Here is a 27,530-nt window from a genome sequence, read left to right as displayed (position 1 = left end):
TACCACACCCAGCCTAATCTGTTTTCTTTTGACAACGCACATGTTTTCTTTACATGTTGTGGAATGGCTTAAATCAACTAATGCTGTATTTAGGGCTGTGTGGTGGATATAACTCTGGAGATCCATTCTTTGGGTGGCAGATGTGGGAAAAGAGGCCTAGGAAAGAACCTTGCTTCTAATGGAGGCAGAGCCAGTCCCCTGCTGTCCCTAGCAGCAAAGCCCTGTGCAGCAAGGATGTCCACACACTGCAGGGCTCTCATCTCCTGCTTGGTCAATAATGAAATGGCAGTTTCACATTTTTAGGTTTTTGTAATCTGGATGTTTTTCAATGTTGGTCAGGAGACACTATTCTGAAGAGTACAGCCTGGAATTCCCATCACCGCATCCGTTTCTCATCTTCTCAAGCCTCCTGGCCGCTCTCAGCAGGTAACTGGCATCCCAGCCAATGAGAAGACAGAGCTGACCTGGTGCATTCCTCAACTTCTCTCCTTTTGGCTTCACAGTCTCCTGGTTCCTGTACCTCAGTTTCCCCCCCGCTCCTTCCCACAGGCCTGCGGCTCCCGCCTCCTGGCATTCTTCCTCCTGCCACTTCTGCCTCTTCGGGGACCTCACCAACTGGGATCCATCAGTGGTCTTTTCATGCTTATGTATTCAGCCTTTCCTCCCACCAAAGTCAGGGCTGCAGAAGGAAGGGAAGGAGGCAGGGAGGGAGGGAAAAGGAAAGGAACCACAACAGCACCTTGCCTCTGCCACGCTCCTCTCCGATGGCCTCCTCCACAAACAGTCCACATTCCCCTCTCTTTGTAATGTCTTCTTTCAATTTCAGCAGTGTGGGGGATGTTAACGCCTTTGCCTTACTCTGCCTTATAGTTTGGCTGTTTGTGAGCTTGTCCAAGCCCTATTAGACTATAGGTTCCTTGAGACAGAGTGCCACAGTGCTGGGGCTGTGTCTGCTGCATCAGTGCTGGGGCTGCGTCTGCTGCATCAGTGCTCAGGTCTCCTTTGTCCAAATGGAATGCATGCTGTGGTTTCAAAAATGAATCTCTGGTCTCGAACTCCTGACCTCAGGTGATCCACCCACCTCGGCCAGCCTGGCCAACATGGTGAAACCCCATCTCTACTAAGTAAAGTAGAAAAATTAGCCAGGCATGGCGGCGGGCACCTGTAATCCCAGCTACTTGGGAGGCTGAGGCAGGAGAATTGCTTGAACCCAGGAGGCAGAGGTTGCAGGGTTGCAGTGAGCTGAGATCACACCACTGTACTCCAGCCTGGGCAATAGAGGGAAACTCTGTTTCCGAAGGAAAAAAAAAATGGATCTCTGGGCTGGGCGTGGTGGCTCACGCTCTAATCCCAGCACTTTGGGAGGCTGAGGCCAGCAGATCACTTGAGGTCAGGAGTTCAAGACCAGCCTGGCCAATGTGGTGAAACCTTGTCTCCACTAAAAATACAAAAATTAGCCGGCCGTGGTGGCGGGCACCTGTAATCCCAGTGACTCAGGAGGCTGAGGCAGGAGAATCACTTGAACCTGGGAGGCGGAGCTTGCAGTGAGCTAAGATCGTGCCACTGCACTCCAACCTGGGTGACAGGGCAAGACTCCATCTCAAAAACGAAAAATACAAATAAATCTCTGTGGTTCAGAAAGAGTGAGACCACCCAACTACCTTTCACGTCAGCAGATGGTGTCAGGTCAGAGAAGCCTCATAGTGCAACACAGTCAGGAGGCAGCTCCCTGGGCAAGTGGGTGAGAGGAGGACTTACAGAAAATGATATATTCACGTCATACGGATGTTATCTGAACTTAAATAATACAAATGTATTTTTGTTCATTGATCTGACGAACCATAAAGGGCCAAGGCGCTCTCATTGAGTTTTCAATTCAAAAGTTGACTTCTACAAACCACGTTCATGTTAACAGTTCAGTTTTTGCTTTACATTTCTTCAAAAACACTTTACAACCAACTGGGTGTAGACTTTTTCTAGATTCTTACAACATTTTCCACTCTATAATTCCTCATTGACACCAAATTCAACATCTTTAAAAACACTTTTTTTTTTTTTTTTTTTTTTTTTTTTTGAGACAGGGTCTCACTCTGTCACCCAGGCTGGAGTGCAGTGGTGCGATCTCAGCTCACTGCAACCTCTGCCTCCCAGGCTCAAGTGATCCTCCCACTTCAGCCTCCCACGTAGCTGGGGCTACGGGTGTGCACCACCATGCCTGGCTAATAGTTTATATTTTTTTGTAGAGACAGGGTTTCACCATTTTTCCCAGACTGCTCTCAAACTCCCGAGCTCAGGTGATCCACCTGCCTTGGCCTCCCAAAGTGCTGAGATTACAGGTGTGAGCCATGGCACTCGTCCAGAAAATCCTCATTTTTTTTTTTTTAATCACATCTTTTCAAAGCATTGAGTTGAGTTTTTATAAAAACATGAACTCTCTTTACAAAATCATTTCATTGGCTTATATCGTATTTTATTATGTTTTTATTTAAAATAACAAGTGGTAGAAACCGGTTTAGGAGGAAACACAGCTGACCCATTGAGAACTATGCAGCTGATTCTTTTTAGAGCAAAAGCGCTCAGACAAACTAGACCACAGCCTCCACTATTCACGAGCCCGCAGCGTGCTGTGGGCGTCAGGCAGCACTGATGCAGGTGACCCAGAGCATTGCTTAACCTGGCCAGGTGGTAGGGCAGTGGCTCCCAAACTTAGCTGCACATTAGAGTCACCTGGAGGGCGCATGCTGCCCTCCAGCCCAATTAAATTAGAAAGCCTGGGAGTGGGGTCCAGGCGCCAGTATCTCTCGGAAGATTTCAGGGTGAGTCCTTTGTGCAGCAAAGTTTGGGAGGAACTACTACGGTGCGGGGAGGTGAGTTAAAAGAACTTCTGCATGCTTTCTGGTTAGCTTCGGATTTTCATCTTAGATTTAGCATTAATTTTCTATGAGATCTTGGGTGATTTATTTAACATCTATGAGCCTCAGTTTCCTTATATGTAAAATGGGGCTAAATTTCTGCATTGTGGGATATTATAGGAATGAAGTGATATTAGGAGAATTTAGGATTTCCTGCTACCTTCCAGGTGCTTAATAAAGTGTGGCTCAGGCATAGGAGACATTATATTATTTCCCGTGGGTAGAATAAGGCATGTGGGTAATTTGGTTTGGTCAAAGTCTAGACTTAAAATATTGCATATTAGAATATAACTAAAGGATTACTCAAGGCAGACTGAGTTATGTTCCTTTAACCCCGCAGTCTTGACCTGAAAATCCGGAAAGTCAGTGAGGGACCTGCTTCTTACCTGCTATTATTTATCACCTATTGTGTTCATTTGCTATGTAACTATACTTTCTCCCCAGCCACTGGAAGTGATGTAAATTCTTGATGGTGGCAAATGGCCTGTGCTCACTCACCTTGTACTGTTTCAAGTTAAGCACCGTGTGTGAAATTCAGGATTCTGTGTCTATGGAAACTCCAGTGGGTATAGAGCAGAGAGGAGATTTTCCATTGTCTAAATGTGACTCTTACTTTGAGTCACGCAGGCATAATTATAGGTATTTTATAATATTATCCTCAGCGCAGTCTAAACTGTGCCTTTTGTTCTCGTGTTCTGTTTTACTACATGTACATTATACATTTTATTCCATGACATCAAATGGACTATTAGAGTCTGAACTGGTCCCTGTCTTTGCCCTTTAATCTGTGGTGCATGTGGAATATCTGAGCTTCTCCTGTCTATATAATTAGGCTGCAAAACAGATGATATTTTGCTTTAAAACTAACTATTTCCCTAGCGCGCTGCTGTGACCCGAGCTTGCAGGGTACAAAATAGCATAAAACAGAAGTGACATATTACGTTTTCCCCTTTAAGGGGTTTTACCGGGGATAGCTGAAGAGAAGCAAAATATAACATCCTTAATGTAAGAAGTTATTTGCCATAGAGGTGCCAGTAGCTGGAGAGCTGGAATTGCAATGCTTTCTGGAAATATTTCTCACCTTTTTTCCTCAGTACTAGAGATGGAAATTGAGGGTAGGAAGGGGTGGAGGCAGAGTAGCCTTAGGACAGTGGTTCCCGAATATTCTCATCCTACATCACGAGCGGTGCTGCCTCAGTCCTGCCCTTCAGGCAGTTCTGCAGATGCGTGGACGCCCTGATCCGGCCCACGCATCGCAAATGCCACCTGCGAATGTGGTCCAGACACACGCGGGTCCACACACTCTGCTCGCTTTTTGTACCAACACCTTTCAATCTTGCCCCAAATTACTTGGCCTCCACAACAGCTTTGGGAAGTTTCCATCTCTGCCTTTGCCATTTTCCTTCTGTGCAGAATAGGAAAAGGCAGGGGGAAGAGTTGCTGTCCTGGCAGTAACAGGAGGCAGGCCAGGTATGAGGCTGTGAGCTGGGCCACCTGAAAAGATAGGGATCCAGAGGCCTGGAGGAGCAGCATTCCGCCGCTGCCTGGGACTGAGGCGGTGGGGGAAGGGAGACAGCCGAGGAGTGAGTGATGTGCCCAGAAACACACCACTCTGGAAGAGTGGGGCCTGGGGCAAAACGGCGGTGTTGTTCTCCTGCTGCCTCGTGGAACTGATGGAGGCCACAGGATGTAGTTGAGAGCTCAGGTCTTGCAGTCAGACAATCCATAGTTTGAGTCCTAGCTCTATTACTGGCTGCAGGATCGTATGCAAGTTTTGTTTTGTTTTGTTTTAACAACTTTAATGAGATATACCTGAGCTACAATAAACTGTACATATTAAATCATATAACTTGATGTTTTATCATATGTATATGCCCATGAAACCATCCTCAGTCGAGACAGTGAACATATTCTCCACCCCCAAAAGTTTCCTTGGGAGTCTTGCCGTTGCTGCCTCCCGCTCCTCTTCCTTGCTGTCTCCAGACCCGCTCCAGATCTACTTTCAGTTTCTAGACATTAGTGTGGATTTCCTAGAATTTTATATAAAAGGAAACATGTCTTGCAGTCGGTACTCTTGTGTGTGACTTCTTTCACTTAGCATAATGATTTTGAGATGTAATCTTGTCATTGCCTATATCAATAGTTCATTTATTTATATTTCTGCATAATGGTCCAGATATACCACAGTTGGCCGATCCATTCATCTCCTGATGGACATTTGTGTTGTTCCCAGTTTGGGGATGTTACAGACAAAAGTACTAAAGGTTGAGCATCCCTAATCTGAAAATTCAATATCCGAGATGCTCCAAATCTGAAACTTTGTGAGCACCAAATGACATCACAAGTAGAAAATTCCACCTCTGACCTCATGTGACAGGTCACAGTAAAAACTTTGTTTTGTGTACAAAATTATAAAAAATATTGTCTAAGATGCTCTTCAGGCTGTGTATATAAGGTATATATGAAACATAAATGAATTTAATGTTTATATTGGGTCCTATTTCCAAGATACGTCATTAGATATATGCAAATACTCCAAACTCTCTGGTTGCAAGCATTTCAGATAAGGGATCTTCAGCCTGAGTGAGTATACATGCACACGTCTTTGTGTGGTTCCATGGTTTGGCTCTGTCCTCGCCAGATTTCATGTTGCATTGTAATGCCCAATGTTAGGGAGGGACCTGCTGGGAGGTGATTAGATCACGAGGATGGATTTCCCCCATGCTGTTTTCATCATAGTGAGTTATGAGATCCAATGGTTTAAGAGTGTGGGCACTTCCCCCCTTGCTCGCTGACTCTCCTGCTCTGCCATGGGAACATGTGTCTTCCTTCACTGTGAGTCGATGAAACCTATTTTCCTCATAAATTACCCACTCTCAGGTAGTTATAGCAGTCGGAAAACAGTCTAATATATATATGGACATATGTTTTCTTTCCTTCGGGGTAAATACCTGTAATAGAACTGGAATCTTATCAATGTCTGGGAATATTTGAAAAAAAAAAAAAAAAAAACTGGAATGGCCGTACCACATAGCACATGTTTAACTTTTTAAGAAATTTCTCAGCTGTTTCCCAAAGTGCTGGTACTATTTTACATGGGGAGTTCCCGTTCCTCCACACCCCCAGCAACATTTGGTGTGGTCAGTCTTTTAAGTTTTGCCTGTTTACATAGTCGGTTTGTCCTAGTATCTTGTTGTGGTTTTAGTTTGCATTTTGCTACTGACCAATGATGCCGAGCATCCTTCCACACGTCTGTTCAGCATCCATACCTCTTCTTCGGTGAAATGTCTCTTCAAATCTTCTGTCCTTTTTGAAATTGTTTTGAAAGTTTTTCATGTATTCTGGATGCAAATCCTTTATAAGATATATTATTTGTAAATATTTTCTCTCAGTCTGTGGCTTCTCTCTTCATTCTCAACAGCATCTTTTGAAAAACAAATATTTTATGAAGTCCAATTTATATGTTCTTTTATGAATCATATTTTTGCTGTCATATCTGAGAAATCTTTGCCAAACTCAAGGCCAAAAAGGTTTCTTTTTATGCCTTCTCTAGAAGTTTTGTAATTTTAGGCTTCAAATTTAGGTCTTTGATCAATTTGTATTTAATTTTTGTATATTTTGCAATGTAAGCACTCAAGTAGTTTTTTTGGGGGGAGTGGGAGGTTAGGGGTTTTTTTGCATATGAATATAATATCCAAAATTTCCAGTATCATTTGTTGTAAAAAGCTATTATTTCTCTGCTAAATTACCTTTGTCAAGAATTAGTTGGTCATATTTATGTGCATCTATTTCTAGACTCTGTTCTGTTCCATTGATCTATTTGTCTTTCTTTACACCAATACCACACTGTCTTGATTATGGTAGATATATAATAGGTCTTGAAATTAGGTAATGTTAACCTTCCAACTTTGTTCTTATTTTTTAAAGTTGTTTGGCTATTCTGTGTATTTGGCATTTCCATACAAATTTTAGAGTCGCTTTCTAAATGGATTATGTGGAAAGAATTTCTATCGAAGAAGCCTACCAGGATTCTGACTGGGATTGCATTGAAGCTATAGATCAACTTGGAGATGATTGACCTCTTCACGGGATTGAGTACTCTGACCCAGGAGCACAGCATCTCTCTCTAGTTTAGTTCCCTTCAGTAATTTTTTAAAATAGGAGAAAGCAATTATTTAAAAATGTGTTTCTTTTTTATTGATACATAATTACACGTATTTATGGGTCATATTTTGATGCATGTGTAGAACGTGTAATGATCAACCAGGGAATTTAGAAGATTCGTCACCTCAGTTACCATTTCTTTGTGCTGGAAACATTTCATTATTTTCTTCTGGCTATTTGAAAATATACAATAAATTATTGTTAACTATAGTCTCCTACTGTGCTATCAAACACTACCACTTCCTCCTTTTATGTAACTGTTAACCCACCTCTTTCATCCCCCTGCCCTGTCCCCCCGCTCCACACACACACACATTCTTCCCAGCCTTTGGTATCTACTATTCTACTGTCTACCTGCATGAGATCAACTTTTCAACCTCCCACATATGAGTGAGAACATGCAATGTTTGTCTTTCTGTGCCTGACTTATTTGACTTAACATAATGACCTCCAGTTCCATCCATTTTGCTACAAATGACAGGATTTGATTTTTTTATATAACTACTAGTATTCCATTGTGTGTATATAGCACATTTTCTTGAGTCCCATTCCATTCATCCGTCCATTGCTGGACACTTAGGTTGATTCTGTATCTTGGCTATTGTGAATAGAGCTGTAATAAATAGAGGGGTACAGGTATCCCTTTGATATACTGATCTCTTTTCCTTTGGACAAACAGTAGTGGGATTGCTAGATCACATGGTAGTTCTATTTTAAGTTTTTTGAGAAGCTTCCATACTGTTTTCTATACTGGCTGTACTAATTTACATTCCCACCAACACTGTGTAAGAGTTCCCTTTACTGTGCATCTTCGCTAGATTTCATGGTAGGTTTTTTTGTTTTTGTTTTTTGTCTTTCTAGTAACAGCCATTCTGACTGGGGTGAAATGACACCTCGTTGTGGTTTTGATTTGCACGTCCCTGATGATTAGGGACATTGAACATTTTTTTCACATACCCGCTTGCCATGTGTATGTCTTCTTTTGAGAAATGTCTGTTCAGATCCTTTGTCCAATTTTTAACGGATTTGTTTGGGTTTTCCGCTGTTTTGAGTTCCCTGGGTATTAATTCCTTGTTGAATGAACGGTTTGCAAATATTTTTTTTTCCATTCTGCAGGTTGTCTCTTCGCTCTGTTGAATGTTTCCTTAGCTATACAGAATGATTTTAGTTTAACATACTCCAATATTTCTAATGTTGGTTTTCTTGTGCTTTTGAAGTCTTAGCCATAAAATCTTTGCCTGGACCAATGTGTTCCAAAACATTTCCCCTGTGTTTTCATCTGGTAGATTGATTGTTTTTGGTGTTGATATTTAAGCATTTAATCAATTTTGACTGGATTTTTATATATGGTGAGAGATAGCAGTCTAGTTTCATCCCTCTGCCTATGGATATCTAGTTTCCCCAGCACCATTTATTAAAGGGGATGTCCTTTCCCCGATGCATGTTCTTGGTGCCTTTGTCAAAAATGAGTTGGCTGTAAATAGATAGATTTATCTGTAGGTTCTCTATTGTGTCCCATTGGTCTATGTGTCTTTTTATGTCAATACCAGCCTGTTTTATGTTACGGTAGCTTCCTAGTATATTTTGAAGTCAGCTAGTGTGATGCCTCCAGCTTGGTTCTTTTTTTTTTTTTTTTTCAGTATTGCTTTGTCTGCAAGATTTGTGTGTGTGTGTGTGTGTGTGTGTGTGTGTGTGTGTGTGGTTCCATAAGGATTTTAGGGTTGTTTTTCCTATTTCTGTGAAGAATGTCATATATATTTTGATAGAGACTGCACTGAATCTGTAGATTGCTTTGAGTAGGATGGTCGTTTTAACAATATTAACTCGAACTCAGGATTAAGAAACTCGCTCAAAACCACACAACTACATGGAAATCGAACAACCTGCTCCTGAATGAGTCCTGGGTAAATAACAAAATTAAGGGAGAAATCAATGAGAACAAAGAGACAACGTACCAGAATCTCTGCGACACAGCTAAAGCAGTATTAGAGGAAAATTTATAGCACTAAATGCCCACATCAGAAAGCTGGAAAGATCTCAAATCGACACCCTAACATCACAGTTAAAAGAACTAGAGAAGCAAGAGCAAACAAATCCAAAAGCTAGCAGAAGACAATAAATAACTAAGATCAGAGCAGAACTGAAGGATATGGAGACATGAAAAACCCTTCAACAAATCAATGAATCCAGGAGCTGGTTTTTTGAAAAAAATTAACAAAATAGATAGACTGCTCACTAGACAAATAAGAAAAGGAGAAGAATCAAATAGACACAGTAGAAAATGATAAAGGGGTTATTACCACTGATCCCACAGATACACAAACTACCATCAGAGAATAGAATAAACACCTCTGTGCAAATAAACTAGAAAATCTAGAAGAAATGGGTAAATTCCTGGACATATATACCCTCCCAAGACTAAACCAGGAAGAAGTCAAATCCCTGAATAGACCAATAACAAGTTCTGAAATTGAGGCAATAATTAATAGCCTACCAACCAGAAAAAGTCCAGGACCAGATGGATTCACAGTTGAATTCTACCAGAGGTACAAAGAGGAGCTGGTACCATTCCTTCTGAAACTATTCCAAACAATAGAAAAAGAGGGAATCCTCCCTAACTCATTTTATGAGGCCAGCATCATCCTGATACCAAAACCTGGCAGAGACACAACAATAAAAGAAAACTCAGCTGGGCACGGTGGCTTACAGTGGCTCATGCCTGTAACCCCAGCACTTAGGGAAGCCAAGGCAGGCGGATCACCTGAGGTCAAGAGTTCAAGACCAGCCTGGCCAACATGGCAAAACCCTGTCTCTACTAAAATTACAAAAATTAGCTGGGTGTGGTGGCGGGTGCCTGTAATCTCAGCTAATTGGGAGCCTGAGGCAGGAGAATCGCTTGAACCCGGGAGACAGAGATTGCAGTTAGCCAAGATCAAGTCAGCTTCATTCCTGGTTCAACATGCAAATCAATAAACGTAATCCATTATATAAACAGAACCAAGGACAAAAACCACATGATTATCTTAATAAATGCAGAAAAGGACTTCAATAAAATTCAACACCCTTCATGCCTCAATAAACTAGGTATTGATGTAACGTTTCTCAAAATAATAAGAGCTATTTATGACAAACCCATAGCCAATATCATACTGAATGGGCAAAAGCTGGAAGCATTCCCTTTGAAAACCAGCACAAGACAAGGATGCCCTCTCTCAGCACTCCTGTTCAACATAGTGTTAGAAGTTCTGGCTAGGGCAATCAGGGAGGATAAAGAAATAAAGCGTATTCAAATAGGAAGAGAGGAAGTCAAATTGTCTCTCTTTGCAGTTGACCTGATTCTATATTTGGAAAACCCCATCATCCGAGCCCAAAAACTTCTTGAACTAATAAGCAACTTCAGCAAATTCTCAGGATACAAAATCAATGTGCAAAAATCACAAGCATTCCTATACACCAACAACAAACAGAGCCAAATCATGAATGAACTCCCATTCACAATCACTACAAAGAGAATAAAATACCCAGGAATACCTTACAAGGAATGCGAAGGACCTCTTCAAGGAGAACTACAAACAACTGCTCAAGGAAATAAGAGAGAACACAAATGGAAAAACATCTCATCCTCATGTATAGGATCAATATCGTGAAAATGGCCATACTGCCCAAAATAATGTATAGATCCAGTGCTGTTCCCATCAAACTACATTGACAGTCTTCACAGAATTAGAAAAAGCTACTTTAAATTTCATATGAAACCAAAAAAGAGCCCATATAGGAAAGACAATCCTAATCAAAAAGAACAAAGCTGGAGGCATCACGCTACCTGACTTCAAACTATACTACTAGGCTACAGTAACCAAAACAACATGGTACTGGTACCAAAACAGACATATAGACCAATGGAACACATCAGAGACCTCAGAAATAACACCACACGTCTACAACAATCTGATCTTTGACAAACCTGACAAAAACAAGCAATGGAGAAAGAATTCCCTATTTAATAAATGGTACTGAGAAAAGCTAGCCATGTGCAGAAAACTAAAACTGGACCCCTTCCTTACACCTTATACAAAAATTAACTCAAGATGGATTAAAGACTTAAATGTAAAACCCAAAACCATAAAAACCCTAGAAGAAAACCTAGGTGCTACCATCTAGGACATAGGCATAGGCAAAGACTTCATGACAAAAACACCAAAAGCAATTGCAGCAAAAGCCAAAATTGACAAATGGGATCTAATTAAACTAAAGAGCTTCTGCACAGCAAAAGAAACTAGCATCAGAGTGAACAGACAACCTACAAAATGGGAGAAAATTTTTGCAATCTATCCGTCTGACAAAGGTCTAATATCCAGAATCTACAAGGAACCTAAATTTACAAGGAAAAAAAAAAAAAAAAAAATCAAAAAGTGGGCAAAGGATGTGGAGAGACACTTCTCAAAAGAAGACATTTATGTGGCCAAAAAACATGAAAGAAAGCTCAATATCACACTGATCATTAGAGAAATGCAAATCAAAACCACAATGAGATACCATCTCATGCCAGTCAGAATGGTAATATTATTTTTAAAAAGTCAAGAAACAATAGATGCTGGTGAGGCTGTGGAGAAGTAGGAATGCTTTTACATTGTTGGTGGGAATGTAAATTAGTTCAACTATTGTGGAAGACAGTGTGGCAATTCTTCAAGGATCTAGAACCAAAAATACCATTTGACCCAGTAATCCCATTACTGGGTATATACCCAAAGGAATATAAATCATTCTACTATAAAGACACATGCACGTGTATATTTATTGCAGCACTATTTACAATAGGAAAGACATGGAACCAACCCAAATGCCCATCAATGACAGACTGCATAAAGAAAATGTAGTACATATACACCATGGAATACTATGCAGCCATAAAAAAGAATGAGATCATGTCCTTTGCAGGGACATGGATGAAGCTGGAAGCCATCATCCTCAGCAAACTGACACAGGAACAGAAAACCAAACACTGCATGTTCTCACTCATAAGTGGGAGTTGAACAATGAGAACACATAGACACAGGGAGGTGAACATCACACAGGCATGGTGGCGTGCATCTGTAATCCCAGCTCCTCAGGAGGCTGAGGCAGGAGAATCGCTTGAACCCAGAAGGTGGAGGTTGCACTGAGCCGAGATCGCACCATTGCACTCCAGCCTGGACTCTCAAAAAAAAAAAAAAGTTTTGTTTTTCAGTACCTACTTCTCATTTTTAAGTCTAATTGCTTTAAATATAGACAGTTTGGATTTTTAAAATTAGTGATTATGAAATCTTTGAGCAACTGATTGTTATTTTGTATAGAAACTCATTATTAATATTAATTTTAACAGTATCTCCTACAAGAACCTTCTCCAAAAGCCTGGTGGTCATTCATCTGGGCCTGCTGATTAACAGAGGAAAAGTGAGCACAGTCATGGCTCACTGCAGCCTCAAATTCCTAGGCTCAAGTGATCTGCCATGTCAGCCTCCTGAGTAGCCAGGATTATAGGCACATGACATCATACCCAGCTAATTTCTTTTTGTATCATTTTTCTGTAGCAGTGGGGTCTCACTATGTTGACCAGGCTGGTCTTGAACTCCTGGCCTTAAGTGATCCTTCTGCCTTGGCCTCCCAAAATGCTGGGATTACAGGTGTGAGACACCACCCCCAGCCTTACATTTTAATTTTTGTTTGTTACTATGATAAAGAAATGCAATTGAGTTTTGTCCATTGACCTCATATCCTGCAACCTTCCTAAACTCACCTATTAGTTCTAGTAACTTTTTTGTGGATTTCATCCATTAGATTTTCTATAGGTGACTAGGTCACCAATGAAGAACATTTGACTTTCTTTCCAATCTAGATATCGTTCATTTATTGTACTTGGCTAGGACTTCCAGTACAATGTTAAATGGAAATGGTGAGAGTGGACATCCTTATCTTGCTCCTAATCTTAGAGGGAAGGCATTTAGTCTTTGACCATTAAGTATGATGTTAGCTATTGTTTTTAGTAGATACCTTTTATTAAATTGAGGATATTGCCTTCTACTTACATATTGCTGAGGATTTTTTTATTAGGAATGACTGAATTTTGGTAAATGCTTTTCCTGCATCTACTGAAACAATCATATAGTTTTCCTTTCAGTTTGTGAATATGGTGAATTATATTGATTAGGTTTTTTTGTTAACCAACCTTGCATTCCTGAAATAGACCTCACTTGCTCATGGTATAAAACCCTTTGTATTTGTTGCTAGACACAACTTATTTTTTTGAGACGGGGTCTCCCTCTGTCACCCAGGCTGGAGTGCAGTGGCATGATCATAGCTCACTGCAATTTTAAACTCCTGGGCTCAAGCAATCCTCCCTTCCATCTCAGCCTTCCAAGTAGCTAGGATTAAAGTGTGCCCCACTCTGCCCACCTAATTTTTTAATACTTTTTTATGGTAATGAGGTCTTGCTGTGTTGCCCAGGCTGGTCTTGAACTTCGGGCCTCAAGCACCTCAGCCTCCCATAATACTGAGATTGTAGGAGTTAGCCACCATGCCTGGCCCTAGATACAGTTTTCTAATATGGCTCTGTAATATTTTATGTAGAATTTTCTTGGTAATGTTCAGGAGGGATATTGATCTGCAGATTTTTTTTTTTTTCAAACAACATATTTGTTTGCTTTTGGTATCAGAGTAGTATAGTATAACTTGGAAAGTATTTCTTCCTATTTTCAGGAAGACTTTGAGTAGAACTATTATTATTTCTTCCTTAAATGGTGGGTAGAACTCACCAGTGCCTCCATCTGGTCCTAGAGCTTTACGTGTGGAAAAGTTGTGAACTACAGATTCTATTTCTTTAATGAATCTAGGCCATTTTTATTATATATTACTTCTTGAGTGAGCTTTGGAATTTTGTATCTTTCAAGAAATTTTCCCATTCTTATACATTGTTTAATTTACTAGCATAATGTTTATTATCTTTTTGATACCTATAGAAACTTTAGATTGGGCCGTCTCATTGCAGATATTGATCATTTGTGTCTTTCTTCTTCCCAGATCATTTGTGCTAGGGATTTACAAATTTTGTTGATCTTCTCAAAGAACCAACTTTTGAGTTCATCGATTTTTCTCCATTGTTTTTGGTTTTCTGTTTCATTGATTTCTGCTATTGTGTTGCTTTTTTTTCCTTTCTGCTATTTTGTCTATAATTTGCTCATCTTTTTCTAATTTCTTAAGGTGGAAGCTGAGGTCATTGATTTGAAGCCGTGGTTGCTTTCTGATATAGGCATTTAATGCTCTAAGTTTTGTTTTAACCCATCTTCAGGGATATTCACAAATTTGGATGGGTTGCATTTTCATTTCTATTCACTTAAAAACACTTTAAAATTTTCATTTTGAATTTTTCCTTGACCATAGGCTGTTTGGGGCCAAGTTGTGGAGTTGCAGAATATTTGGAGATTTTTCAGATATTGTTCTACATTGACTTCTAATTTGATTCCATTGTATCGGAGAACATGATTTGAGTGATACGAATCCTTAACATTTATTTAGACTTGTTCTGTGGACCACAATACTGTGTATCTTGGTAAATGTCTTGTGTGCACTTCAAAAGAATGTCTGTTCTGCTATTGTTGGGTTGAATGTTCTGTGTCAAGTAGATATTTGATAGTATTGTTCAAATCGATATCCTTATGGTTTTCTGTCTACTTGTCATATCAATTTTGAGATGGGGGTATTTGAAATTGCCAACTATAATTAGACTTGTCTGTTTCTTCATGCAGTTCTATCAGATTGTTCTTCATGGATTAGAACATTAGCACATAAATTTTTTTATTATGACCACTTAATAATGAATTCTCATTTATCATTATAGAACATTCTTTTTTGACTCTAACAACATTTTTCATCTTCAGTCTTTTTGGCATTTTTAAATTGTATATCATAGTTATCCCTATTTTTGGAGTACACATGATATTTTGATGCATGTATACAATGTATAGTGATCAAATTAGGATAATTGGGATATTCATCACCTCACACATTGATCTTTGCTTTTTTTTGGGAATGTTTATTATTAACTATAGTTCTTCTACTGTCCTATTGAATACTAAAACTAATTCCTTTTATCTAACTGTATGTTTGTGCCTACTAACCAATTTCTCTTTATCCTACCCTCTGCCCTTCCCTTCCCAGCCTCTGGTACCCACTCTTCTACTCTCTATCTCCATGAGATCCACTTTTGTAGCTCCCACATAAGAGTGACAACATGGGATATTTATCTTTCCATACCTGACTTATTTCACTTAACATAATGACTTCCAAGTTCATCTGTGTTACTTAAAATGACAGGATTCCGTTATTTTTATGGCTGAATAATACTCCATTGTGTGTGTGTGTGTGTGTGTGTGTGTGTGTGTGTGTATCACATTTTCTTTATTCATTTACCCACTGATGGACACTTAGGCTGATTCTATATTTTGGCTGTTGTGAACAGTGCTGCAATACACATGGGAGTGCAGATACCTCTTTGATATACTGATTTCTTTTACTTTGGATATATACTCAGCAGTGGGATTGCTGGATCATATGGTAGTTCTACTTTTAAGTTTTTTGAGAAACCTCCAGAATGTTTTCCATGATGGCTGTGCTAATTTACATTCCCACCAAGTGTGTGAGCATTCCCCATTTCCTGCATCCTCTCCAGCATTTGTTTTCTGTCATTTTGATAATAGCCATGGTAACTGAGGTGAGATGATAGCTCATTAAGGTTTTGATTTGCACTTCCCTGATGATTAGTGATGCTGAACATTTTTTCACATACCTTTTGGCCATTTGTATGTCTTCTTCTGACGAATGTCTATTCAGGTCTTTTGCTCATTTTTAATTGGATTATTTGGGGGGTTTTGGCCCATTAAGTCGTTTGAATTCCTCATATATTCTGGTGATTAATCCCTTTTCAAATAGTTTGCAAATTTTTCTCCCATATTCCATATGTAGGTTATCTTTTCACTTTGTTGTTTCCTGTTCTGTGTAGAAGCTTTTTAGCTTGATGTAATCCCACTTGTCTATTTTTGCTTTTATTGCGTATGTTTTTGAGGTCTTACCCCTAAAATATTTGCCAGACAAATGTCCTTTAGTATCTCCCCAGTGTTTTCTTCCAGCATTTTCATAGTTTCAGGTTTAAATTTAAGTCCATTTTGAGTTGATTTTTTTTTTTATTTTTATTATACTTTAAGTTCTAGGGTACATGTGCATAACGTGCAGGTTTGTTACATATGTATACCTGTGCCATGTTGGTGTGCTGCACCCATCAACTCATCAGCACCCATCAATTCATCATTTATATCAGGTATAACTCCCCAGTGCAATCCCTCCCTCCTCCCCCCTCCCCATGATAGGCCCCAGTGTGTGATGTTCCCCTTCCCGAGTCCAAGTGATCTCATTGTTCAGTTCCCACCTATGAGTGAGAACATGCGGTGTTTGGTTTTCTCTTCTTGTGATAGTTTGCTAAGAATGATGGTTTCCAGCTGCATCCATGTCCCTACAAAGGACGCAAACTCATCCTTTTTTATGGCTGCATAGTATTCCATGGTGTATATGTGCCACATTTTCTTAATCCAGTCTGTCACTGATGGACATTTGGGTTGATTCCAAGTCTTTGCTATTGTGAATAGTGCCGCAATAAACATACGTGTGCATGTGTCTTTGTAGTAGAATAATTTATAATCCTTTGGGTATATATACCCAGTAGTGGGATGGCTGGGTCATATGGTACATCTAGTTCTAGATCCTTGAGGAATTGCCATACTGTTTTCCATAATGGTTGAACTAGTTTACAATCCCACCAACAGTGTAAAAGTGTTCCTATTTCTCCACATCCTCTCCGACACCTGTTGATTTTTATAGTGTGGTAAAAGATGAAGATCTAGTTTCATTCTTCTGCATATGAATATCCAGTTTTCCCAACACCATTTATTAAAGAGATTGTCCCTTCCCCAATGTGTGTTATTGGTGCCTTTGTCAAAAATGAGTTGGCTGTAAGTGCATGGATTTATTTCTGGGTGTTCTATTGTATTCCATTGGTCTATGTGTCTGTTTTTATGCCAGTGCTATACTATTTGCTTACTATAGCTTTGTAATATAATTTGAAATCAGATAATGTGATGTTTCCAGCTTGGTTATTTTTGGTCAGTATTGATTTATCTACTGCGGGTCTTTTGTGATTCCATAAGAATTTTAAGATTTTTCTTTTCTATTTCTGTGAAGAATCATGAGTATTTTGATAGGGATTGCATTGAATCTGTAGATTACTTTGGGTAGCATAGACACTTTAATAATATTGATTCTTCTAATCTATGAGCATGGGATATTTTTCCATTTTTGTGCTCTTCAATATCTTTCATTGGTTCATTGGCGTTTTATAATTTTCCTTGTAGAGATCTTTCACTTCTTCGGTTGAATTTTTACTAGGTATGTTTTTGTAGCTATTGTAAATGTGATTGCTTTCTTGATTTCTCTTTCTGGTTCATTGTGGTGCAATATTAGGTTGTGTGTTTATTTTATATCCTGCGACTTTATTAAACTCATTTATCAATTCTAAAAGTTTTTTGGTGGAATCTTTAGATTTTTCTAAATATAAGATCATGTCATCTACAAACAAGAATAATTTGACTTCTTCCTTTCTAATTTGGATGCCCTTTATTTCTTTCCCTTGCCCTATTGTGCTGGCTAGGAATTCCAGCACTATATTGAATAATTACAGTTTATAATTCACTGCTGAGCATCCTTTTCTTATTCCAGATCTTAGTGAAAGGTTTTCTATTTTAACTTATTTAGTATGACGTAAGCTGTGAGCGTGTCACATATGATACTTATCTTGTTGAGGTATCTTCCTTCTATGAATTTGTTGAGGATTTTTATGACAAAGGGATGTTGAATTTTATTGACTACCTTTCCAGCATCTATTGAAGTAATTTATATTTTTTTCCTTGATTCTGTTGATGTGATGTTTTAAACTTATTGACTTACATATGTTGAACTATCCTTGCATCACAGAGATGAATCCTACTTGATTATGGTGAATGGTCTTTTTGATATATTGCTGTCTTCTGTTTATTGGTATTTTGTTGAGGATTTTTGCCTCTTTTTATCAGAAATATTGTCCTGTAGTTTTCTTTTGTTGTTATCTTTAGTTTTGCAAATAAGGTCAGGCGGCCTTGTGGAATGAGTTTGGAAGTATTTCCTCCTCTTCAGTTGTTAAAAATAGCTTGAGTGGAATTGATATTAGTTATTCTTTAAATGTTTGGTAGATTTCAGCAGTAAATCTATCAGTTCCCTGGCTTCTCTTTGATGGGAGACTTTTTATTACTGTTTCAATTGATTACTTGTTATTGGCCTATTCAGGTTTTTATTTCTTCACAGTTGAGTTTTGGTAGGTTGTATGTTTCCAGGAATTTATCCATTTTTTCCTAGATTTTCCAATTTATTGGTATATAGTTATTCATAATGGTTGCTAGTGATCCTTTGTGTACCTGTAGTATCAGTTGTAATGTCATCTTTTTCATCTCTGACTTTATTTAGTTGGATCTTCTGTTTTTTCTTAGTCTAACTGAAGGTTTTAAAATTTTGTTGCTTTTCAAAAAACAAACTTTTTATTTTGTTGGGGTTTTTCATATTATTTTAGTCTCAATTTCATTTATTTCTGCTCCATCTTTACTCATTTTTTCCTACTAATTTTAGGTTTGGTTTGTTTTTCTTTTCTCGTTCATTGAGGTGCAACGTTAGGTTGTTTATATTTGGAGTCTATATTTTTAATGTAGGTATTTATTGCTGTCGACCTCTCCCTTAGTGCTACTTTTTCTATATCCCGTGGGTTCTGGTGTGTTGTATTTCCATTTTCATTTGTTTTTAAACTTCATTCTTAATTTCTTCATTGACCCATTGGTCATCCAGGACCATGTTATTCAATTTCCATGTATTTGAATAGTTTCCAGCATTTCTTGTTATTAATTTATAGTTTTATTCTGCTGTGGTTAGAAAAGATAGTTGATATGATTTTGACTTTTTACAGCTTGTTGAGACATGTTTTGTGGCCTATCATATGGTCTGTCCTGGAGAATGTTTCATGTACTGATGAGAAGAATGTGTATTTTGCAGCAGTTGAGTAAAATGTTTTGTGAATATCCGTTAGGTCCATTTGGTCTAGAGTATTGTTTAATTCTGAGGTTTCTTTGTTGATTTTTCTGCCTGAATGATCCATCCATTGCCAAAAGTGAGGTGTTGAAGTTCCTTATTGTTCTTGTATTGTAGTCTACCTCTCCTGTTTAGATCTACTAATATTTGCGCGCGCTCTCGCACGCTCGCTCTCTCTCGCTCGCTCACTCTCTCTCTCTATATATATATATATCTCCTGCTATTTGGTCATATATTTATAATTATTATATCCTCTTTCAGAATTGACTCCTTGCTGAATTATTATATAATAATTTCCTTTGTTTCTTTATGTAGTTTTTTACTTAAAGTCTATTTTATCTGATCGAAGTATAGCTAGTCTTGATCATTTTTGGTTTCCATTTGTATGGAATGCTTTTCCCATCCCTTCACTGTTAGTCTATGTGTGTTTCTATAGGCAAAGTGTGTTTATTGTAGGCAACATATAGTTGGGTCTTATTTATTAATCCATTCAGCCACTCCATGTCTTTTATTTGGAGAATTTAGTCCATATACATTCCATGTTATTATTGATAGGTAAGGCCTTCCTACTGCCATTTGATTACTTATTTTCTAGTTGTTATGTAGTGTACCTCCTTACTTCCTTTATTTTTTGTGGTTAAGTGATTTTCTTTGGTAGTATGTTTTAATTTGCTGCTTTTATTTTTTGTATATCAATTATAGATTTTTTGCTTTAGGTTACCATGAAGCTTACAAAAAACATCCTGTAATTATAACAAGTTATTTTAAAGTCGTACCAACTTAACTTTTCATTGTAGCAGAAAAAAAGAAACAAATCAAAAAGAAAAAAACACATACACTTTAATTCCCTTCTGTTCCTACATTTTAAATTTTTGATGTCACAAAATCAAAATTTGCCTACCTCAAAAATTTTGTAGTTATTATTCTTCATAGTTTTGTCTTTTAATCTTCTTAATAAAAATATAAATGGTTTAAATGCCATGATTACAATATAACAATCACATTAGCATTATTTTTCCTATGCTTTTAAGAACTTCTTTAGCATTTATCGTAGGCTAGGTCTGGTAGTGATAAGTTTTCTCTGAGAAAGTCATCTCTCCTTCATTTCTGAGGAGTAACTTTGCTAGGTGCAGTATCCTTGGGGGACATTTTTTTTCCTTTTAGCACTTTGAATAATATCATCTCACTGCCTCTCTGGCCTGTAAAATTTCTGCTGGGAAGTCTGCTGCCAGGTGTATTTGATGTCTGTTGTATGTTATTTGCTTTTTTCTCACTCTCTCACTGTTTTTAGGACCCTCTTTGCCTTTGACCTTTGTGAGTTTAATTATAATACGTCTTGGGATCTTCTTATTTGGGTTGAATCTAATTGGTGACTTTTGACCTTCATGTACTTGGATATTTATATTTTTCTCTAGGTTTGGAAAGTTCTGTGTTATTTCTTTTTTTTTTTTTTTTTTTTTTTTGAGACAGAGTCTCGCTCTGTCACCCAGGCTGGAGTGCAGTGACTGGATCTCGGCTCACTGCAAGCTCCGCCTCCCGGGTTCACAACATTCTCCTGCCTCAGCCTCTCGAGTAGCTGGGACTACAGGCGCCTGCCACCTCGCCCGGCTAGTTTTTTGTATTTTTTAGTAGAGACGGGGTTTCACCATGTTAGCCAGGATGGTCTTGATCTCCTGACCTCGTGATCCACCCACCTGGGCCTCCCAAAGTGCTGGGATTACAGGCTTGAGCCACCACGCCCAGCCTGTGTTATTTCTTTGAATAAGCTTGCTACCTCTTGTCTTTCTCAGTTCTCTCTTTAACTCCACTAACCCAAATATTTGCTCTTTTGATATTGGTCCATAGGTCCCAAAAGCTTTGTTCATTTCTTCGTCTTTTTTTTTTTTTCTCTCTTCTGACTGTGTATTTTCAAATAGTCTGTCTTTGAGCTCACTGATCCTTTCTTCTTTTTGACCAATTCCTCTGCTATGCTGTATTGCATTTTTCATTTCATTTATTGAATTTTTTACCTCCAGGATTTCCATTTAATTTTATTTTTTAAATTTTTCTGTGAACTTTCTCTGAGATGTTTCTCTGAGCTTTCTTGAGGTTCACTGAGTTTCCTTAAAACTACTATTTTGAATTATTTGTCTGACAGATCACACATTTTCATCACTTTAGGGCCAGTCTTGGTGCCTTACTTTGTCCCTTTGACATCGTATTTCCCTGAATGTTCTTGATGCTTTTGAAGTATGATGATAGCTACACATTGAGAGATTAAATATTTTAGTCTTCCTAGTCTGGCTTTGTTTGTGCCTATACTTCTTCAGAGGGTCTTCCAGGGATTCTAAGCCCACTGACTATTGTGTTCCCTGTCTGTGATCACCACAGTCATCTCAGCACTGGAGGATACTCTATTCCCAGGCTTGCTGTGAGTCTCACAATGGCTTTCTGGCCCAAATGGACCTGGGGAAGATCCAAGGACAGTACTTGTGTTATGTGGGAACACTGGCTGCCAGGGACCTGAATCTTGAAGACTGTCCTAGTGTCCCAGATCAGTATACTTCCCAGCAGGCCTCTGCACAGATGTCCCGGACCAGGATACTTCCCAGCAGGCCTCTGCACAGGTGTGTCCCAGACCAGGATACTTCCTAGCAGGCCTCTGCACAGGTAGGCTGGGTCCCCAACTATAGCAAGAGAGGCAGAAGTTGAAACTAGACCCCTTCAGGATCTGCTGTGAGAAGGAGGCTGATGGGCCTTTCTCATTGGCTGAGACAGGCGTGTGTTACTCAGCAAGTCTCTGCACAAGTGGAGTAGTTTCTTTCCCATAACAGGAGGAGCTAAAGCCAAGACCGGGCCTCCTCAGCATCCGCTATAAGATGGAGGCTGGCCAGGTGCCTGTAGTCCCAGCCACACAGGAGGCTGAGGCAGGAGAATGGCGTGAACCCAGGAGGCAGAGCTTGCGGTGAAACGAGATTGCACCACTGCACTCCAGCCTGGGGGACAGAGCAAGATTCCGTCTCAAAAAAAAAAAAATGGAGGCTGGCATACCTGCAACGTTGGCTCAAATGGGCATGTATCTTCTAGTAAATCCCTGCATAGACAGGATAGTTCCCCAACTATCAGCAGGAGGAGCTAGAGCAGAATCCGGGCCCTCTTGGGATCTGCTGTGGGACAGACACTGAAGGGCTCAGTCTCGGCTCAGAGGGGTGTGTGTCACCCAGCAAGCTCCTGTACAGATAGAATAGTTATCTGACTGCAGAGAGAGGGTCTGGAGCTGTGACTGGGCCCCCTTGGGATCTGCTGTGGGACAGAAGCTAGAGAGCCCAGTCTTGTATCTGAAGGTATGTCTTTCCCGGGAGGACACTGCATCAATAGGATAGTTCCGTGACTGCAGCAGGAGGTGCTGGACATGCTTCCCTGCAGGTCTTAGCATAAATGGGATAGGTCTTTGACTGTCTTCAACCTCTTTTGTCTAATACTGGTAGATTCACTCCAACTCTTCGGGTTACTGTTTGCCTTATCCACACTTACACGTTTAAACTATTGTTTATTTCTATTTGAAGTGCATTTCTCATAGGAAGCATATAGTAGTGCCTCACTTTTTTATCCAATCTGACGATTTTTGCCTTTTAATAAGGGTATTTTAGACTATTTCAATTTCATGTGATTATTGATATAGTTTGGTTCAAAATATTACTTTTCTGTTCTCTGTTTGTCCCATCTGATCTTTCTGCTCCTTTTTTTCTGCCTTCTTTTGGATTTATTAAACATTTAAATGGTTCCAATTTCTATCTTTTGTGGGTTTATTAGCTATTACTTTTATTGTTTAATTATTGCTTTAGTGTTTGTAACATACAAGTTTAAGTTACCACAATCTAATTTAAAGTGATATTATACCACTTATATAAGGAATAAAAACCTTACAATAGTATACTTCCATTTCTCCCCTCTGACTTTTGTGTTACTGCTATCAAAAATTTTAATTTTACATATGTTACACATTACATTGTGATTTTTGTTTTAATAATAATCTTTTAAAGAGATTTAAAGTAATGAAAATTACATATTTACCCATGTGGTTATCATTTCCAAAGCTCTTCCTTCCTTTGTCTATATTCCTGGTGTTTTTGCTTATGGTGACTTCTTTTAGGATTTTTAAGTCTAAAAATATCTTTATTTCCCTTTTGTTTTGGAATGATACTTTTGTTGGGTGTGTATTTCTAACTTGACAGTTTTTAGTATTTTAAAAACATTGTTCCACTGTCTTCTCACCTGTATTATTTCCAATGAGAAATCTGTCATCATCCTTATCTTTGTTCCTTTATATGTAATGTGCTTTTTTCCCTCTAGCTCTTTTCAAGATTTTTCTTTATATCACTGGTTTTGGGCAGTTTGGTTATGATATGCCTTGATATAGTTTCTTCATTTGTGCTTGGGGCTCACTTAGCTTCTTGGATACATGGGTTTATCATTAAATGTGGGGAATTTTTAGCCATTATTTTTCTCAAATGTTTTATTTGTAGCACACTCTGTGTCTTCTCCTTTAGGGGCCCCAATAACACATAGCAGACACTTGAAGTTGTCCTACAGCTCTTTTTTTCCTGTTTTTTATGTTGTTGTTGTTTTTTCCCCTGTATACTTTATTCTGAATAGTTTTATTGCTAAATCTTCAAATTTGCTGATTTTTCATTCTGCAATATCTAATCTGCCATTCATCTCATCTAGTATATATTTTTTTATCTCACACATTGTAGTTTTTATCTCTAGAGGTTCAGTTTTTTGTCTTTTTTTTTTTTTTTTTTTTTTTGAGACAGAGTCTTGCTCTGTCCCCCAGGCTGGAGTGCAGTGGCGCAATCTCGGCTCACTGCAAGCTCCACCTCCCGGGTTCACAACATTCTCCTGCCTCAGCCTCTCGTGTAGCTGGGACTACAGGTGCACACCACCACGCCCGGCTAGTTTTTTGTATTTTTTAGTAGAGACGGGGTTTCACCGTGTTAGCCAGGATGGTCTCGATCTCCTGACCTCGTGATCCGCCCGTCTCGGCCTCCCAAAGTGCTGGGATTACAGGCTTGAGCCACTGCACCCGGCCAGTTTTGTGTCTTTTTAAATATATATTCCATGTTTCTACTTAACTTTTTGAACGTCTGAAATACAGATGAAATAACTTTTAATAAATAGCTGCTTCTGTCAATTCTAACATCTATGCTAATTCTAGGTCAGTTTCAATGATCTCTTCATTATGAGTTTCATTTTCCCGAGTCTTTACTTTGTAACTATTCTTAAGCTTTGTTTTAGAATGCAGTTGTGTTACTTGGAAACAGTTTGATCATTTCTTTTTTGTTTTGCTTTTAATATGTGTTAGATGGGATCAGGTCAGTGCTCAGTCTGTGGTTAAGTATGGAAAATACTTCTGGGTGTTCAACCCAATGCCCTGTGAATCGTGAAGTTTTCCAGGCTGGCTGTTAGGAAGTGGCACGATTCCTGGCTTTGCGAATAACATACGTAAACTTAAACAATCTCCAGTCGTCTTAAGTGGTTAATGTCTGAGCCTTGAACAGTTTTCTCACATGAATGTTGTGTTAGTCCCTTTTGCGTTGCTGTAAAAGGATACCTGAGGCTGGGTGATTTATAAAGAGGCTTATGCTGCTCACAGCTCTGCAAGCTCTACAAGAAGCATGGCACCAGCATCTGCTTCTGGTGAGGCCTCAGGACGCTGACGATGATGGTGGAAGGTGAAACGAGAGCTGGCATGTCACACGGCAGGAGAGAGCAGGACAGAGAATGGGGCAGGTGCCAGCCTCTTTTAAACAACTAGCTTTTGCACGAAGTGAAAGAGCAAGAACTCACTCATTACCATGGGAAGGGCACTAAGCTGTTCACGAGGGTTCCACCGCCAAGACCCAAACACCTCCCACCAGGCCCCATCTCCAACACTGAGGCTCACATTTCAACACGAGGCCTGTGATTCTCAGTGTTGGAACCTGCTGGGAGGTGTTTGGGCCATGGGGGTGGACAACCCATCTCCACCATTGAGGATCACATTTCAACATGAGATTTGGAGCACACAGACATCCAAACTATGTCAGATGTGCTGATCAGCACTCAGTTGAACCCTTGACGGACCTTCTGCTAATCTCTAGAGTTCTTTCCTCTGCAGTACTCTGTCTTGTAAATTGTTGCCGCCTTGGTCTCCCGGTACTTCGGCAGCAGAAGTACTCATGGGCAAGTTACTTCACTTTTCTGAACTGTTATTTTCTCATCAATACAGAAAGGATAATAGTATGTAGCTTATGATTTTATCATGGGAATTGAACGAGGCTGATGTTTGTACGGCACCTGGCACTTGGCAGATACTCAGCAAATATTTGGGTCTTCCCTGTCTCTGCACCTGGTTGTTATTTCTTCCTGATTTTTGCCTTTGGTTTGCAACCTGATTCCTGGCTGAGCTTTAGGTTGGGTTCTGTATAATGATCAACCAAAGCTGGTAATCACTCATGAGCCATTCAGGTTTTAACTTGATGAGTTTCAGAATTCTGCTGTTCAAATGGCATTTAGGTAGAAATGTAGCCTCCTATAATTAGACATTTATTTTCTCCAAAATCTCATTCAGTTCAACCTGCAAGAATTCGTTGAATTCATTTATCTGCAGTGTGAATGTCAGTAGACTTTAGAAGGTCAGTGGTGTGTGGTGAAAAGAATTTAAGAGGACCAATGCTATTTGCAACCCCAGCATGATTTTGCTGGGATTTCCTAGTAGGTCATGAACTTCAACCTTTTACTCCTCCTTTTCATTTTTCCTCAGGTTTCCCAAGGAGCTACATGAAGAACAGATGAGTGTTTGTCAGAACTTAACCGTTTCTCTTTTATCTTCTCTTATGTGGCAGTGTCTGGAGGTCGCAGCCGCCTGCATCTCATTGATCTCGGCAGCTGTGTGAAAGCTCTGAGCAAAAACCGAGAAGGAGGCTCGGGACTATGCCTCTCGCTGTCTGCTCTGGGCAATGTCATCCTGGCTCTCGTCAATGGCAGCAAACACATTCCATACAAGTAAGTGACTCTTCTACTCAAAGAATGCGGTGGGGGTAAGCGTGGTGTGGGACGCTTGGCTCAGTGCCATCTGGGGGAGAGGTGTGCCACAGAAGGACAGCCTGGACCCCATTCTAAGTTCAGTGCCAGAGACCAGCCTTAGCTAACAGTTGTGTAATGCATGATCTCCCACATTGAAAACTTTTGGAAATACTTAAATCTATTCCAGTTCTAACTTGAGGCTGCTCAAATTAGAGGAAAATAGGAAATTATCTCAGTTGCGTTCTCCACTCGCAACTGAAGGGGGTGGGCTATTTTCACCATAAGAAAGATGCGCCTGTTGCATAGTGATGAAAATGAGGGTGGAAGACTGGCTTACCCTTAGGGGTGGGGCCACCAGACTCAACCAAAAAAATATAGGATATCCAGGCAAATTCGAATTTCAGATAACCAACAAATAAGGTTGTATTATAAGTATGCACCCCAACATTGCGTGGGACACTCCTGGTGTCATGTATTTTATGTGGCAGCCCCATCTAGGGAGTTTAGAAAGCTGGGAGAATTAGCACCCGCCTTCCCAAGCAAATGTTTAGTCACTTCCAGGATCCTTCCTGTCTCTTTATTGCTGCTCCAAGACAATGAAATTACAGCCGCTCCTATGTCTGGGAGACAAAGCCACTCCACCACCATCACCCCAACTAAGCACTCATTGGACCGTGTGGTGGTGGGCCATTGACTGGCTGGCCAGGCTTCTGCCAAGCCCAGCTGAGCCTCTTACTAGCTGCATGAACCTTCATTCTTCCTAAAATGAGGGCTAAAGCTATACATGTTACTTACATCACAGAAATATAAGGCTCAAAATGATAAAACATGTATAAAAGTTTATTGTAGAATTTAGAACACTATGGCCAATAACCTATGATGAAAGTCTGGTAACACCTATCTGGTCAAGCCTATCCTCACCTATTTAAAGGGAAAAAAACACTGACCTTACAAGGTTGCCATGAGGATTAACTAACTGTATGTGGATTCATGGTTTCATCTGTAAAAATCCTACAAAACCTAAGTTACTTGTGTGGGAGGAAAAAGTCGAGCAGTGTATTCTATAATTACTGAGATTCAGGATGAGTGCTGGAGTTTTTCTTTCCCTCAACCCTATGGACTGACTTTAGGAGCTTAAATGGGGGTTATAATCCTGTCCATCTCATTTCTAGAAATTGGGAATCCTAGTTGGATAAACCCAGAAATGGTTTTCCC

The 27,530-nt window shown here is 39.5% G+C and overlaps 1 protein-coding gene across 1 annotated transcript in view; it reads left to right on the top strand.

Moving 5' to 3' along the window:
• Nucleotides 1-27,530, top strand: part of KIF26B (kinesin family member 26B) — a 186,779-nt gene that overhangs the window by 102,570 nt on the left and 56,679 nt on the right. Inside the window, exon 7 of the mRNA XM_026455095.1 lies at nt 26,135-26,294. Within this exon, the coding sequence (XP_026310880.1) occupies nt 26,135-26,294 (160 nt within the window). The remainder of the gene's footprint in view (nt 1-26,134; nt 26,295-27,530) is intronic.

Source organism: Piliocolobus tephrosceles, chromosome 1 (genome assembly GCF_002776525.5).
Source record: "Piliocolobus tephrosceles isolate RC106 chromosome 1, ASM277652v3, whole genome shotgun sequence".
NCBI lineage: Eukaryota > Metazoa > Chordata > Mammalia > Primates > Cercopithecidae > Piliocolobus > Piliocolobus tephrosceles.
This window is presented reverse-complemented; position numbering and strand designations above follow the sequence as displayed.